Source organism: Macaca fascicularis, chromosome 1 (assembly GCF_037993035.2).
Source record: "Macaca fascicularis isolate 582-1 chromosome 1, T2T-MFA8v1.1".
In the NCBI taxonomy this organism is placed as follows: domain Eukaryota; kingdom Metazoa; phylum Chordata; class Mammalia; order Primates; family Cercopithecidae; genus Macaca; species Macaca fascicularis.
Window position 1 is genome coordinate 37768430 of NC_088375.1, and position 14681 is coordinate 37783110.

At 41.4% G+C, this 14681-nt stretch overlaps 2 protein-coding genes across 6 annotated transcripts in view; one reads left to right on the plus strand and one right to left on the minus strand.

The window, feature by feature from the left end:
- LHX4 (LIM homeobox 4) overlaps positions 1-4813 on the plus strand; it is a 48689-nt gene extending 43876 nt beyond the window's left edge. The window contains exon 6 of the mRNA XM_045393530.3: positions 35-4813. Coding sequence (XP_045249465.1) covers positions 35-429 — 395 coding nt within the window. The 3' untranslated portion in view covers positions 430-4813. The remainder of the gene's footprint in view (positions 1-34) is intronic.
- ACBD6 (acyl-CoA binding domain containing 6) overlaps positions 1-14681 on the minus strand; it is a 227741-nt gene that overhangs the window by 4466 nt on the left and 208594 nt on the right. For 3 of the 5 annotated variants that reach the window (XM_065533231.2, XM_065533306.1, XM_065533204.1), the window contains one exon: positions 501-601. In XM_065533231.2, the coding sequence (XP_065389303.1) occupies positions 504-601 (98 nt within the window). In that variant the 3' untranslated portion in view covers positions 501-503. Of the gene's footprint in view, positions 1-500; positions 602-14344; positions 14634-14681 lie in introns of those variants that run through there. The other 2 variants (XM_045393540.2, XM_005540148.4) reach the window with 1 other exon arrangement.

Consider the following 14681-nt stretch of genomic DNA (forward strand, 5'->3'; position numbering starts at 1 on the left):
GGCTGACAATAAATCTCCGTTCTTTTGTCCACAGAGGATCAAATTCTCTCAGAACTTGGCCACACCAATAGGATTTATGGCAACGTGGGGGACGTTACAGGCGGACAGTTAATGAATGGGAGCTTCTCCATGGACGGGACAGGACAATCCTATCAGGACTTGAGGGATGGGAGCCCCTATGGAATCCCCCAGTCTCCATCCTCCATATCGTCCCTGCCATCCCACGCTCCTTTGCTCAATGGGCTGGATTACACGGTGGACAGTAATTTGGGCATCATTGCGCATGCAGGGCAGGGAGTAAGCCAGACGCTGAGAGCCATGGCTGGGGGACCCACCTCTGACATCTCCACAGGAAGCAGTGTAGGCTATCCCGACTTTCCAACTAGCCCAGCCTCTTGGCTCGATGAAATGGATCATCCTCCTTTTTAAACTTCTCTCCTCCCCACCCTACCTGCCATCCTGGCTTGAGAGAATATCTTCAAGGATCAAAAGAGACTTACCTTTTAAGGATCGAAAGTACGCCAATGTGAATTTCCATTATTTTCAATGGAAGTCCTCCGCTGATTCCTAGAAGGCTGTGAGACCACAGGGCATTGTTTTCCTGGGGAAGCAGTGGGAGAGCAGCCTCATCTCAGAACACAGCACAGGGGGTAATGGCCTAGAGCTCTAGGGACACTGGCTTGTTGGGTCTCTCCCCTCCTGTTCTGCTTAGGGGCTTGCCTGCTCAGTGCTTTGGTAGCACAAGGTGACTGTGATAGGCCCCCTTGGGCTTTGGGAACTTTGCTCCAACTGGTGTGTCTCATGCAATGCCTCCCAAAATACTGCTCTCATGAGAACTGAGATTCCTGAGGTAGAGGCCACACAGCCCTTGAGTAAAATAAAAGTGATTTCTGGACCACCCATATTGAACCCTATATTTCAAAATGAAAAGATCAGTTATTAAAGGTTAGTGAACACTTTGATGGCCAGCTTGATATTAAAAATATGCCTCCTCCTTTTTTTTTTTTTTGTTTGCTCTGAAGATATTCTTTCCTACAAACCAGAGAATATGAGTTTGTTTTGGTTTTTAAGTCCCATCTATATAATTGACTCTGATAGCAAGAGGTGGTTTTCATTGCAGATGACTGAGGCTGAGCTGAGTAGCCCTGGACCACTGCTGCAGACTGCCTGATGAGTCCCCTTGGTGCAGTGTGCCTTCTTCAATTCCTTGTATCATTTATTCCACAAGACAGGCTGTGGGCCACAGAATGAGCAAAACTAAAATGTGGGGAGAACAGAATGACAATCAGTGAACAGTTATAGACACATTTGGATTCCAAACCTGCAGTCTGTTCGACCATATCGGCTGATGCCAGTCTTCCAGAGTTCCCCATCCCTTGTAGGGTGAAATATTTGGAGTCTGTTTTGAAGGAGTTGGTTTAGATGAGCTTGCAAGTCTACCCCTCTGCCCCCTTAATAATGAAAGCTTTCTCTGCTGTCCTAGCTGACTCAATTGGAGGACAGTTTTGGTCATTTCCAGGAACCAGCAATTTTTTTTTGGCCTACCTTGTTTGGGAAGAATAATTTAGGGAGCAGCCCTAAAATTGTCCAATGGGTTCTAAGTGGTCCTTGGGCTGCATCTCTCTGGATTGCTGGCTGGACACCTGCCATGCCTTGGGCTGCAGTCCCATGGTCAGAAAGCCAGAGCTCTCTGGCCAGTGGTGGTGCAGGGATTCCCTGTTGTGCAGGTTTGCAGTAGCACATCACTAGGCCTGAGGCCAGGGCAAGGCCAACCGCCGCTTTACGAGTTGCCACTCCTGTGACAGACTGCACTGCTGTGGGAAACGCTGTCCTGAATGGTGCTGTAGCTCCCACCCACTTTGTGCACCCATCTGCCATCAGGAAGCTCTCCATGTGCAAACTGGAATTTAGCCAGCTGGAATGTATTGCCGTCCCTCTGGGAAGCTGTGGTTTGCTTCTTCTGGCCTCCCATTCTCTTAAATGAGATCAGCAGAGTAGGAAAGGGTGAGAAGGCATTGCCTTTCTATCACATGAAGTGATGGGGCCAGAGACCCTAAGGACCCTTCCTTCTAAGAATGGTTGGTCACCTTTTGAGAACTGCAAAGATTTAGGCATGTCATAGGCAGACTAAAGGAAGAATACACAGTTCCTCTTGGGCTGCTGCATCTTTTGAAAGCCCCTTTCCAGGACTAAACTAAATTCAATTAAGCTTCTTTAAAACAGTAAATTCCAGGATCAGCCTTCAGGCCACCTCTTCTCTGACCAATTTTATGGTGTACCCTTGTTTTTTGGTAGTGCTGCAGTGGTCATGATTTTTGCTTGAGGAGTCTGCAAACATAGACACTTCTCTTGAGGTTCCATGTTTATGGATGATGGTGTGTTAAGCCTTGCCAGTTCTGTGCTATTGGGAATTCTCCAATCGTGAACATTGGGGTGGGTAGGAAGACATAAATGCCATGTGAGGAAAGGAATATGCAGTCGTCTTTTTGGAGGATGGCTGCTTAAAGTACACAGGAGAAAAGGCTCTGCAGGGCAATGAACCAGTTGAAAAGCTGCCCACCCAGATCACTGTTGCAAGTTGACTATTTGGTTTAGCAACTCATGGGATTTCAGAGGCCCTTGATGTTTTTGGTGAGTATAGTGTGGGGGAGAGCACGCTCTTTAAAGGTGGGGGGCATCCTCCTCTGTGTAGCACTGTTTAAGATCACTGTAAGTTGATCAGTTTTTGTTTCTGTAAGTTAATCATACTAATTCCCAGTTCAGTAGTGGAAGTAGAGGCCTTCTTCATTATACTAACATAATAAATCTCTTGAGGAACTCAATGAACAGTTGACGAGGTCAATAGTTCTTTGGCGTCAGTACGGCTGGGTAGCTGGAAAACCCCTTAAGAGCACTGGTCTGAAAACCAGGAGAGCTTTGTTTTCCAGAGCCACCTCCCCAGAAAGCAGCAAACATTGCTGCCTGTTTAGAAGCACAGCCACAGTAGGTCTAAGATTTTAAATGGATCTTCCTGCAGGTGGGGTTAGCATTATGGATGGGCTGGTGCCACTAATGAGCCATTGCAAGACAAGACTCTTCTGGGGTTTGGAAATGGAGAAGAGCTGGGCATTCATTACCTTTAGCTTCTCTTAGAGGCACTCCTCTATTGCCTGGAAGCCTATTATGGGGTATAAGGTGCTACATGATAGCTGTTTCCCCCCTTGCTAAAATGACATGGATGAATTTTACAAATGAAATGAGACCTTCTAGAGGCTATCATTATCTGCAGTGCTTGCCTGGCCAACTTTAGAGTAGGAAGCTCTTGAATCCAGGAGCAAATTAGTTAAAACCCCAAGTTCCAGTGGTAACTGGTATAAGCAAAATGGAAACTGAGGGGCTATGGAGGAATCTCTGTTTGTTGGAACGTAATGAAACCATGGAGGAAATACCAGATTTAAAGGCTAAGAAGTTGGCCCGATGGGTAAATCAGTGTTGGGAGTCAGGTTCTTGGCCCTTCAAGGACTTGCTGTGCAACCTCAGGCAAATTCCTGTCAGTCTTTGTGCTTTCTCTTTCTTGTCTCATCTGACAGTTATGAATATAATGTAAAACAAAGATCAACTATCATATTGCTAACATTGTTCCTGCAAATGAGTACTGTGAAACATCAGGGAAAGAGGAAAAAATTAAGACACAAGAAAAGCATTTGGCAGTGTCCTTAAACTTTTGGGGGGCCAGTATAAAACATGAAACCTAGTAAGATAATTGGGCCATTAGATCTTCATCATTAAGCTCACTTTGCAAGGAAGTGTAAGAAATCTGTAAAACAAAAGACATTTCTATCTCTGAAGCTCAAGCTGGTGATTTCCAACTGCCTCTTTACAGGAGGGGGCTCAAGGCTTCTGACGAGCAAAGGCTGTGTGTTGTATGACAGCCCACTCTCTGCACCTCCACTCCCACATGCCACGACTGACAACTTGGTTATAACCATGAGAATAATTACCATACCTCCCCAGCCAGCAGGGTCTGGAAGGCCTGAGGAGGCTCATTTTTAAACATTGCACTTTAAAAATTGGAAGCTGTGAGATGAAGAAAAATTCAATTAAGCGGAAATGAGTTTTGTTTTATTGCCTGCTGCTGAAGGGCTCTGGGCATGCTGAAAGCTAAATAAAAAGCACATCACTGGCTCTCTCTTTCTTGGATTGGTCAATTGGCCCTTTTTGCAGTAGTTGCTCCAACTGCTCTAAACACAGTGAGTGACTGGAGCCAAAAAGAGAGAGCTCAGCAAAGTCATCCCATCCACACTCTGCTTGGTAGGACCACACTAAAAGCACAGTTTCATGCTGCTAGCTCTGGTGAGGAGACAGCTGCAGGTTTGGGAGGTGCACCAAGCAATCCTTTGCTTAGGGAGGCAGAGCACAGGTGAACAGAGGAAGGACAGCCCCACTCTCATCTGTTGCCCACCGAGAGGCAAGAATCACACCAACTTTCCCCCTTGAGGACTGTGTTCGGCCAAACAAGCAGGTTCAGGGCTGCGGGATTCCAGAAGTTGCTCTGAGCTTGCAATCAGACCTCAAACCCCAGATCCCTCAGCTCTGGATCGCTGCCCTCATCCTTCACAATGTAAATTTTGTACAGTTAAAAAGAAATGAAGTCTTGTTTCCTGGAAAAAAAAAAAAAAGAAAAAAAAAAAGAAAAAAAAAGGACCCACCCATCCTTATTTATTGCCATGTGACTTTGGAAAACAGAAGCTGGTGCGTTTGTTTGTATATGCCTCCTGTGTGTTGGCATGAGATGTGTATGGTAAAATTATGTAAAATAAATATGGAAATTCTTTAGATGCTGGTGTGTCTTGCTTTTCATTTGGTTTGCTGGAAGCTTTTTCTCTTGATGTAAATAGAATAAAAACTGAAACCAAATACACAACTCTGAATGCCAGAACTAGAACCACTCAATAAAGGATTGATTAGAGGAAGTTCCCTGGTTTTTCTAATAGTCATTACCTGGGCACAATCCTCTGCCCCTAGACTTAGGCAATGAGCAGTACAAATGTTGACCATATAACTTGTAGTTCCTGTTTGTTCAGTGGCATTTTATTTTTAATTTGAGACAGGGTCTTGCTCTGTTGCCCAGGCTGGAGTGCAGTGGTGGGATTTATAGCTCACTACAGCCTGAAACTCCTGGGTTCAAGTGATTTTCGTGCCTCAGCCTCCAGAGTAGGTGGGATTATAGGCATGTGCCACCATGCCCGGCTAATTTTTTGTGTTTTTAGTAGAGATGGGGTTTTGCCATGTTGGCCAGGCTGGTCTCGAACTCCTGACCCCAAGTGATCTGCCCACCTGGGCCTCCTAAAGTGCTGGAATTACAGGTGTGAGCCACTGTGCCCAGTCTGTCCAGTAGCATTTTAAAAGTCCTTCACATGCATACACTTTTTCTTTCTAGAGAAAGTATATGCAAGTGTCTATATTTATAGAGGGACAGAAACACCTCATCAGAGTCATCAGGGCTCCTGGACAAACATTTTCTAGGAGAATCTCCATTTCGGTTTTTTTCTCTTCAGGAGGCTTCATTAGTGTGCAGACCCTAAGTTTAGCTGGACTGGAAAAAGCAACAGACTTTTTCATTACATTAAAAAAAAAAAAGTCATAGCGTTTCTTTACAGCTGGGATTCCACTGTGGAAAAACTACAGTGCGCTTCTTTTCCCCATTAGTCATTAGTTTTATTTGGCTGAAGACAAGATCCAAAGCAGCGGCATTGTCCAATATGGTAGCTACTAGCCACACGTGGCTATTTAAATTTAAATTAGTATTAAATAAAACTAAAAGTTTAGTCCCTTACACTACACACATTTTAGGTGCTCAATAGTTACTGTATTTGGACAACACTGATATAAAACAGTTCTATCATTGCAGATGGCTCTATTGGACGGTGCTGATAGAGTCTCATTAGGGAGAGTGGGCAAGGAAATCTCATTCATCACATGTTTAGCTACTAGTTATCCTGGAATACTTGGTGAAATATTCTGACTCCTTAGACAGTGGCAGTGCCAACTTCTCTGCCACCTTACTGTGTGTGTGGCATTTCCCCCTCCCCCTTTGTTTTTTCTCCTTTCCTGGACAGAGAAAACTTGAAAACAAAACAAAACAAAAAGCATTACATAGAATAATTTACTTAGGTACAAAGCAGGAGGTTGGGCTCCGGACCTCTGAGTTCTCTAATGCTGCCACCGGGTTGTTGGGACTTAACCTAAGTTCTAGAATTGCTTTGCGCCCTAAAGTCTACCCACTTAAACTGGAAAGTTAGTACCTCCCAGGCAGAATGCCCAGTGAGATTCTTGGAGGGATTAAAGGTCTTTTAGTGGAGACCCAAAGCTCTGCTATCAAGGAGAGTCATGATCCTTTGCCAAAATCATCTCCCATGGTAAGTGCTTTATTAGGCTGAGAAAGGCAAGAGATCTTACTGGGTTATATATCAAGAAAGGGTGGAGAAGATGAGAAGTTCAAATGGGAGTGAAGATATTGGTAGGGGAATACAGAAGGTGCTGTACATAAGGTCTTTTTTTCTTCACTAGCCCAGTCTCAGGTGGTGGTTAGGGAAATTCACAATGTGGCTAGGAAAGGCTCTGTTGCTACTAAACTTGGTTACTCATTCCTGAGGCACTGGTAATGGGCATGAGAATTTTGGCTAGTTTATGCAGTATATACCATGTTTTTGGGTAGCCTAACTTGTCTTCCATTCTCAGCCCCTCATCACCAGCCTATGTTGCATCTTTGTTTTCAATATACTATCAACTGTTTTGAGTATAGCAGGTTTATTGGACCGCTTTCACTTTATCCTGTAGTGTACACAGCTTCCGCCACAATGCTAACCTAGTAATAACTTTTCGGGATTATAAAATGTGTGCAGCTCACAAAGGAGAGAAGATCTGGTCCCCCCCACAACAACCCCCTTATTTTGACTGGGTCACTGGAGACCGGCTCCTGAGCAGTCTGATTTTCTTTTTTTTCTTTCTGACAGTGGTTTTCCAAAAAGACAGCTGCTTAAAGAATAAAGGAAAGATATCACTAGCCAGAAAGAAGTAAGCAAGAGTACAAATGAGAGTACTCAGGAGTACAAATGGAAGCTGTGCAGTCAGTGTTCTATTGCTTTCCTGTCCTTTCCCCTTGGGCCCAGGATTCTACTCAACTAAAATCACAAAAGGAAAAAAAGAAATGAAAGGCAAATCAGTGTGTTGCACATTTTAACTGATGGCTAAACTGGAAGTAACATCTTGAGAGGTGATCCTCAATGTATCTGTATGTATTTCCTTAGATTTGATATGTGAGACACAGTTTAAAAATTGTCCCTTACAGTCTGAAAGCGTGTCCTTTGCCACACTTGCTTAGAAGAATGGTATTTCATTTTTATCATTCAGAATTCCTGGTGCCTTTCTTCATAAAGTCCCTTTGCCTGGCTGTGCAGGGAGCACTCATCAAGCTCAGTATGGATGATTATTTGGCTCATGACTGCCACAGGGAAGTAAATAGTTCAGTCACTACTGTGGAGAAGTACTGAGTTAGAAGGGAGAAAAAAAAAATCGATGTTTATAAAATGGGGCCAGATCATTAGGAAAAGGGAAATTTTATTATCATCCTTCTAAAAGGAGTAATAAAAATAAACCATCCAAAACTATTAAATAAAGTTCTTTTAAATGATCAGCTCCTGCCCGGGGAGAGTATATCACATCCTTTCAGAGAAAGCAGGCATGAGCTTTTGCATGTAACATCTGTCTCTTTCCATCTTTTAATTCATTTTCATCTGTCATTTTTGCCATTGTGATTTCAGGATTTTCCTTTAGAACCCTTTCTTTTTGGTGATTTTTCCGTTGGCCATCTCCAAAAACACAAAAATTGAATTTACACACAAACTGGTATGTTATTCTGTAACTAAATTGGGCAAGTTACAGGGTGTCCCTGAACTGGTCAGAGCTCACAAGGCTCAGAGAGGCTGAGCTGCCTCTAGAATTGTAGGAGAGGCTTTTTAAAAAAATTTAATGATTTATCTTTCTATTGCTTGCCAACCCTGGACCAGGATCTCCTGTTGGTTGGGAGGGGCTGGGGATTTGGGAAAGGCTGGGAATTACTTTCTGAAAGATAAAATATAGACCCAAAAAAAGTGGTCTTGGCACACACTTGGAGTTGGAAACAAGCAGTTAAAAAAAAGTGAGACCATTAAAATGGTAAACAGATTTCAACAGATGGCTTCTGCACAGCAATGGAGAGCCCAGGCAAGGACTTTGGGGTTAAATCTCATATTTTAGTCACCTGGGACTAGTTTATTATTTCAGAAAAACAAACATCCATAAAGTTGACAGCTCCCTCCCCTACTCTGAAGTGGAATCCTTGAAGGGTGCCTCCTCACTGGCCAGCTGCCTGCAGATAGTGACCCAGGGAATTGAAAGTCACTTTTTCGACACCTGTCAACTGCAGGGCTTAAAGCTGGAGAAATACAATAACCAAGAAACTATATTACTGGTGGGCCAGAACTTCTATACTCAGTATGCGTGTGCTGGCTTTAAAAAAAATCATTTTAACATTTAATGCTCCTCAATTAAAGTGATTCCCTGGAGTGGATGCCAAGCTTCATTTAGAATGCGCATTAACCACTTTCTGTATCGGTAGTTAAAGGCACTGAGGGATTTAAACAGCAATCCACAAGTCTGTTCAGTCAAGGTTTGGTGGAATAAAGCAGATTATAAACAATAATATGTGTCTTTCTATTTTTTTTTTTTTGGAAGGGTTCCAAACTCACAAACGGAGCTAAAGTGCTATAAACATATCCAGGACTAAGCTTTGGGCTCCACAAATGTACTCCATGAAAGCCATGGGCACTGGGAGTGCCACTTTTTATCTTGTATGTGTGCATGAGCATGTACTTTAAAGGAGCCTTTTATTATACAAAGTGTCCATCAACTGAACTTACCTTCTAAATATTAAAATGGAAACCGGGATTGCTACACAAGTGAGAGGAAAAATAAATCCTCCTGTAGTGCCGATGATGAATTTGTGGCTGCTGCTTAGCATAGTCCGTTGGAAGTCACCTGTCGACTCCTTAATGCCCTCACAGTCCCACATGTTCAGCCACTGCATCCAGCAGCATTAGGTTCAAATGGTGACTTTCCCACCTCTGAGAGAAACCCACCCTGATTGCCTAGAGCTCCACCATGAGACAAGTCGGGCAGCTCCTCCCCTGGTTTTCTCACCTGGTTTTAAACTTCGGTGTTCTATTGTTTAGGAATAAAATCAGCAAAAGATTCTGTCATGCATAGAAACCGGTCTGTAACTTGTGAACACTCTGACCTGGTTTTTAGGACCAGGAATACAAAGGAAGGAACAGTGTCCCCAGAAGTGATTCCAGTACATACATCCCATAAGACAGTGAAAAATGTGAAATAATTACCAGTGAAAAATGTGAAATAATTACCAGTGAAAAATGTGAAATAATTACACTTGTTTTATAATTGTGCTAAGAAAAAGTGATACAACAAAACACACGAAAGAAAATCTTGAAGAATTCAAGTATAAAAGCAAAATATAGGTCATGTATCCCCAATCTCAAAATCGAAATCATAAATGCTCTCAAACCCAAAACTACATGTCAAAGGAAATTCTCATTGAAGCATTTTGGATTTTGGTCTTTTGGATTAGGGATGTTCAACTGGTATGTATATAACGCAAACATTTCAAAATTAAAAAATAAAAACACCAAAATACCCAGAAATCAAGCATTTTGGATAAGGAATAGTCTCCCTGGACTAAGAAATAAGCCGTGAATTCCCAATAACTATACGTGATTCATGCGAAGTGATCCATACGAAAATCATGACAGGAATATTTCAAGGACAAGTGAATAAAGATTAGGTTAAATAGCTTTACCTGTTCAGTCCTCTAGAGTAACACCAATTAATGCATATTTGAAAACTGACCATACTTGGTACATAATAAACACTGGCTGACAAGCATAAGAAGGAAGCATATTTTTTCTTGAGTCTGATAATCACTATACTTTAATCCAACATCTCTCTGGTGAAGAAACTGTGAATGATTACTAAAGTAATTAAAGATACTCAAGGTAAAGTTCCAATAATAATAACAACTTTCCAAATCACATGATTATGAAAGACGGCATTAAGTTTTTTTTTTTTTTTTAAGAGACGGAGTCTTACTCTGTTATCCAGGCTGGAGTGCAGTGGCGCGATCTTGGCTCATTGTGACCTCCGCCTCCCTAGTTCAAGTGATTCTTCTGCCTTAGCTTCCCAAGTAGCTGGGACTACAGGCATGCGCCATCACGCCCAGCTAGTTGTTGTATTTTCTGGTAGAGATGGGGTTTCACTATATGTTGGTCAGGCTGGCCTCAAGCTCCCGATCTCAGGTGATCCACCTGCCTCAGCCTCTCAAAGTGCTGGAATTATAGGCATGAGCCACCGAGCCTGGCCAACATTAAGGTCTTTATGGTATAAAACGAAAGCTCAATGTGTATATACAAAATCCACCAAGAGGCCTGATAATGCACCTTTGCATATGGCTGGTTTTGTTTTTGCTTTTGCTTATCCTGATAACATAGTTCTGAGAAACTTTTGGACTTGATAGGAAAGGCTTGGATAATCACCCTGATTTTGAATAAGTAAGATCATGTGCCCAAGCATGGTAGCTCTTGCCTGTAATCCCAGCACTTTGGGAGGTCGAGCCAGGCAGATCATCTAAGACCAGGAGTTCTAGATCAGCCTGGGCAATATAGGGAGACTGTCACTACAAAAGAAAAAAAGAAATTAGTTGAGCCTCGTGGTATGCACCTGTGGTCCCAGCTACTTGGGAGGCTGTGGTGGGAGGACTGCTTGAGCCAGGGAAGTCAAGGCTGCAGTGAGCTATAATGGTGCCACTGCACTCCAGCCTGGATGACAAGAGTGAGACCCTGACTCAAAAATACGAAAAAACCCAAAAAACGGTGTAACTGTTGTTATTTCATTGAAGCTAAGATATAACTAATTGTAAGAAACATAAGTTTATGTATCACTAAGAAAAAAATGCTGGCAATTGAACTACAATATGTCATTGTTTATAAAAGCCATCCAATTCTGGATATGTTTAAATGTGAACTGCACTCCAGCCAGGGCGACAGAGTGAGACCTTGTCTCAAAAAAAAAAAAGTGAAAATAGGTGCATCTCAGAACTGATCAAATATAATATTGTAACTATGATGAAAACATTTGACTCAAATCACCTTAGGAACTGGGATTTGAAATTCACTCATAAATATTTAAACTCAATATTTTCATTACTAAATTGTAGCTGATGTGTTACATACTTATTCTATGATAAATATTTATTTATGAAGGGGAATTTTTAAGGGCTTGAAGTTTGATAAAAGCTTTCATGTTCAACTGAAGCATATATTTGTCTGGACGCTAAACTCTTCTGCAACCCAAGCTCAGCTCTGCTACAGTCACACACATTATTCATTAATCTCAGAGATGCTGTAGTGTACATGGAATAATAACCCATAGCCAAGTAGTTAAACCTGGCAGGAAGCTAAGAAATACCTATTTAATAGAAAGGTTCACTGGATTATAGCAACCTTTTAGCTGGAAAATGCTGAAACATTAAGAAAAGATATACTAGATACAATTCCAGATATTATACTTTGGTTGTTACCCTTCTACCTGACAAGAATAAGAGATAATATGTGGCCAGTTGGCTGACTTCTTATATCTTTATTAGAAACATAGTTGTAATAGGTTTAAAAGATTTAGTTAGTTTCTGATTGGTAATTCACTACTTTCTATGAGACTTTTCAAGATATCTCATGTAGTATCTTGAGATATCATATAATTAATTCTAAATATACATAATACTGAGAAAAGGGAAGGCCATGGGCCTAGAACAGTGTTTCAAGGCACAGGGAGATGATCTATAGATTATTATATGATAGCAAGGTTTCTGAAAATTCAGATACTCATGAATAAAGAACAGAGATTTTGGAAATTGGCTTTAGAATGTATTTGAAAATGTTAAGTTGATGGCTGTTTTTAGTGACAGTTTTTTTTTTTTTTTTTTTTTTGAGACGGAGTCTCGCTCTGCCGCCCAGGCTGGAGTGCAGTGGCCGGATCTCAGCTCACTGCAAGCTCCGCCTCCCGGGTTTACGCCATTCTCCTGCCTCAGCCTCCCGAGTAGCTGGGACTACAGGCGCCCGCCACCTCGCCCGGCTAGTTTTTTGTATTTTTTAGTAGAGACGGGGTTTCACCGTGTTAGCCAGGATGGTCTCGATCTCCTGACCTCGTGATCCGCCCGTCTCGGCCTCCCAAAGTGCTGGGATTACAGGCTTGAGCCACCGCGCCCGGCCTTAGTGACAGTTTTGAATATAAATTTGAAACCTTTAAAATAAAATAAAAGATAAGTTATATTCTATGCTTAAAAACAAATCTATACAGTTTCAGATGTGCAAAACAGGTAATAAAAAACTTGTCTAAGAAATACCAAGTTTGAATTGCAAAAGAGAGATGAAAAAAGCAGTTCCTTAATAGCTTCTTGCTCAAATACCCTGTAAATTAAAAATGAATAAATGGTTTTTGATTTGCTAATGTCTTAAAAATGCACAAAGTAATATCAATTAAAAACTGCATGCATCATCCTGGTGACTTCACTATAACTAATATATGTTTCTTAAAACACATTCAATTAGTGTGGAATGTGAAAGACGTAAGCTAAACAGCAGGTTGCAGTGTAGCTAGGATTGTGGTGAAAGAACAGACAATGAAGAGAATGCTCTACTAGAATTACAGCATTTCAGTATGTACTAATATGCATATCACTTCCACAAATCAAATTATTTCAAAAATGAATCATTTTGGTGAATGATTTTGGTTTATATCTCAGAAAATAAGAAGTTAAGATAGAAAAATCACAAAATAAACAGCACTAATATGCCTCATTTCTGTTATAGAGAGGCTTGTTCCAAAGAACAGGTTAGCTCATGGTAATGAAAATCTTCTTCACCATTGAGAACTATACTAAGAAAGTTTATTGCTCATCATTTTAATAGTAATACCTGTTAGAAAAATTATCTTTTAAGTGGTTATCTTTGCATCTCAGTTCATTTTTTATTTCATTTCTCTTACTATGACAACTATTTACTTTCCTTATATAATAGTAAAAGTCAGTGAATTCCAATGGAGCTTTTGGAGCTTACAGGGAAAAATGTTGGGAGCCAGTTTCAAGAGTGGCTTGATGGGCGCAGTGGCTCACACCTGTAATCTCAGCACTTTAAGAGGCCTGAAAACTGCTTGCAGCCAGGAGTTTGAGACCACCCTGAGCAACATAGGGAGACCCTATATGTACAAAAGATATAAAAATGAGTGGGGTATGGTGGCACGCACCTGTAGTCCCAGCTATCTCAGCTACACAGGAGGCTGAGGTGGGAGGATCCCTTGAGCCCACGAGGTTGAGGCTGTAGTGAACCATGATAACACCACTGCACTTCAGCCTGGGTGACAGAGCGAGACCCTGTCTCAAAAAAAAAAAAAAAAAAAAAAGTGGCATACTGGTCTATCCTTTAAATTAAAATAATAGCATACTTGTCTATGTTTTTAATAAAAAACAAAAGCTCTTCTGGTATCCAGAAGTAACTTCACAATAACATATTAGATAGATCCAAATAGACCTAACAGTTCGGATCTAAGCTTTTTTTTTTTTTTTTTTTTTTCATACAGAGACTGCTGCTACATATGACATGGTCATTATAGTCAATTAAAAGAGCCCTAAAGAAATTCCTTTCCTGTTTAGTGAAGGTGAGTTTAAGGAATCTGAACTAACCCTGATGAATCCTCCAGAATCTGTTTCAATCCTAGAGTGAAAACAAAGTATTATTCTAAAATGCCCCAGGGTTTTGAGATTTTCAGTAAATCTGGTTGTTCTGACTTTTACACCCCTTATGTGACAAAACTCTGCTTTCTCCTTTGCTTTCTCTTTCTTAACACCCCTCTTCTTTCTTATCTTCCCAATTTTGTCTGCCAAAAGAATAGACATTTTAGCTGCCTATTCAGACCAGGTGTACAAAATGCTACAAAAGATCATTTGATCTCTACCATGTTGGGATCTCATGAAACTTTCCCTAATGGTTACATTTGCTTCTGTATGTTTTTTAGAAAAGCAGCCATGTTTAATATTGTGAAATATGATCTGTCTCCTATTCTGCCCACCCTCTAAAGCAGTGATAAATTTCAGAGCATGCTCAGCAGAATTGGATTATATTATGCACAGTACACATGTTCATCACCAAAACTGTACTGCCTAGAATGTATGCAAGAAGAATGAATTGCTGAGGCTTCAAAATCCCAGTTCCACAGAACTGATTTTATTAGCCAATACATACCAAAGATGGGCAGAAAAAGAAGTATTATTTTTGTAGTTTTCTTTCATAATGGAAGCCTTATGCTATTACAGACTGTGGTTTTCCAGTCTTTTGACTAAGCCTTGCCAGTTGTGTGCCGCTGCAGCACCAAAGAAACTGTTTTGCAGCCTGTCACCTCCTCCGGCAGGCAGCCATCCTGGTCTCGGAGAGTGGGGTCAGCACCAGACTGGAGCAGCAGCTCTACAATATCCAGAAACTCACAGGCAGAGGCTGAAAGGAAAATCGACAAATACGAAAACCAGTTTACCGCGAGACAGA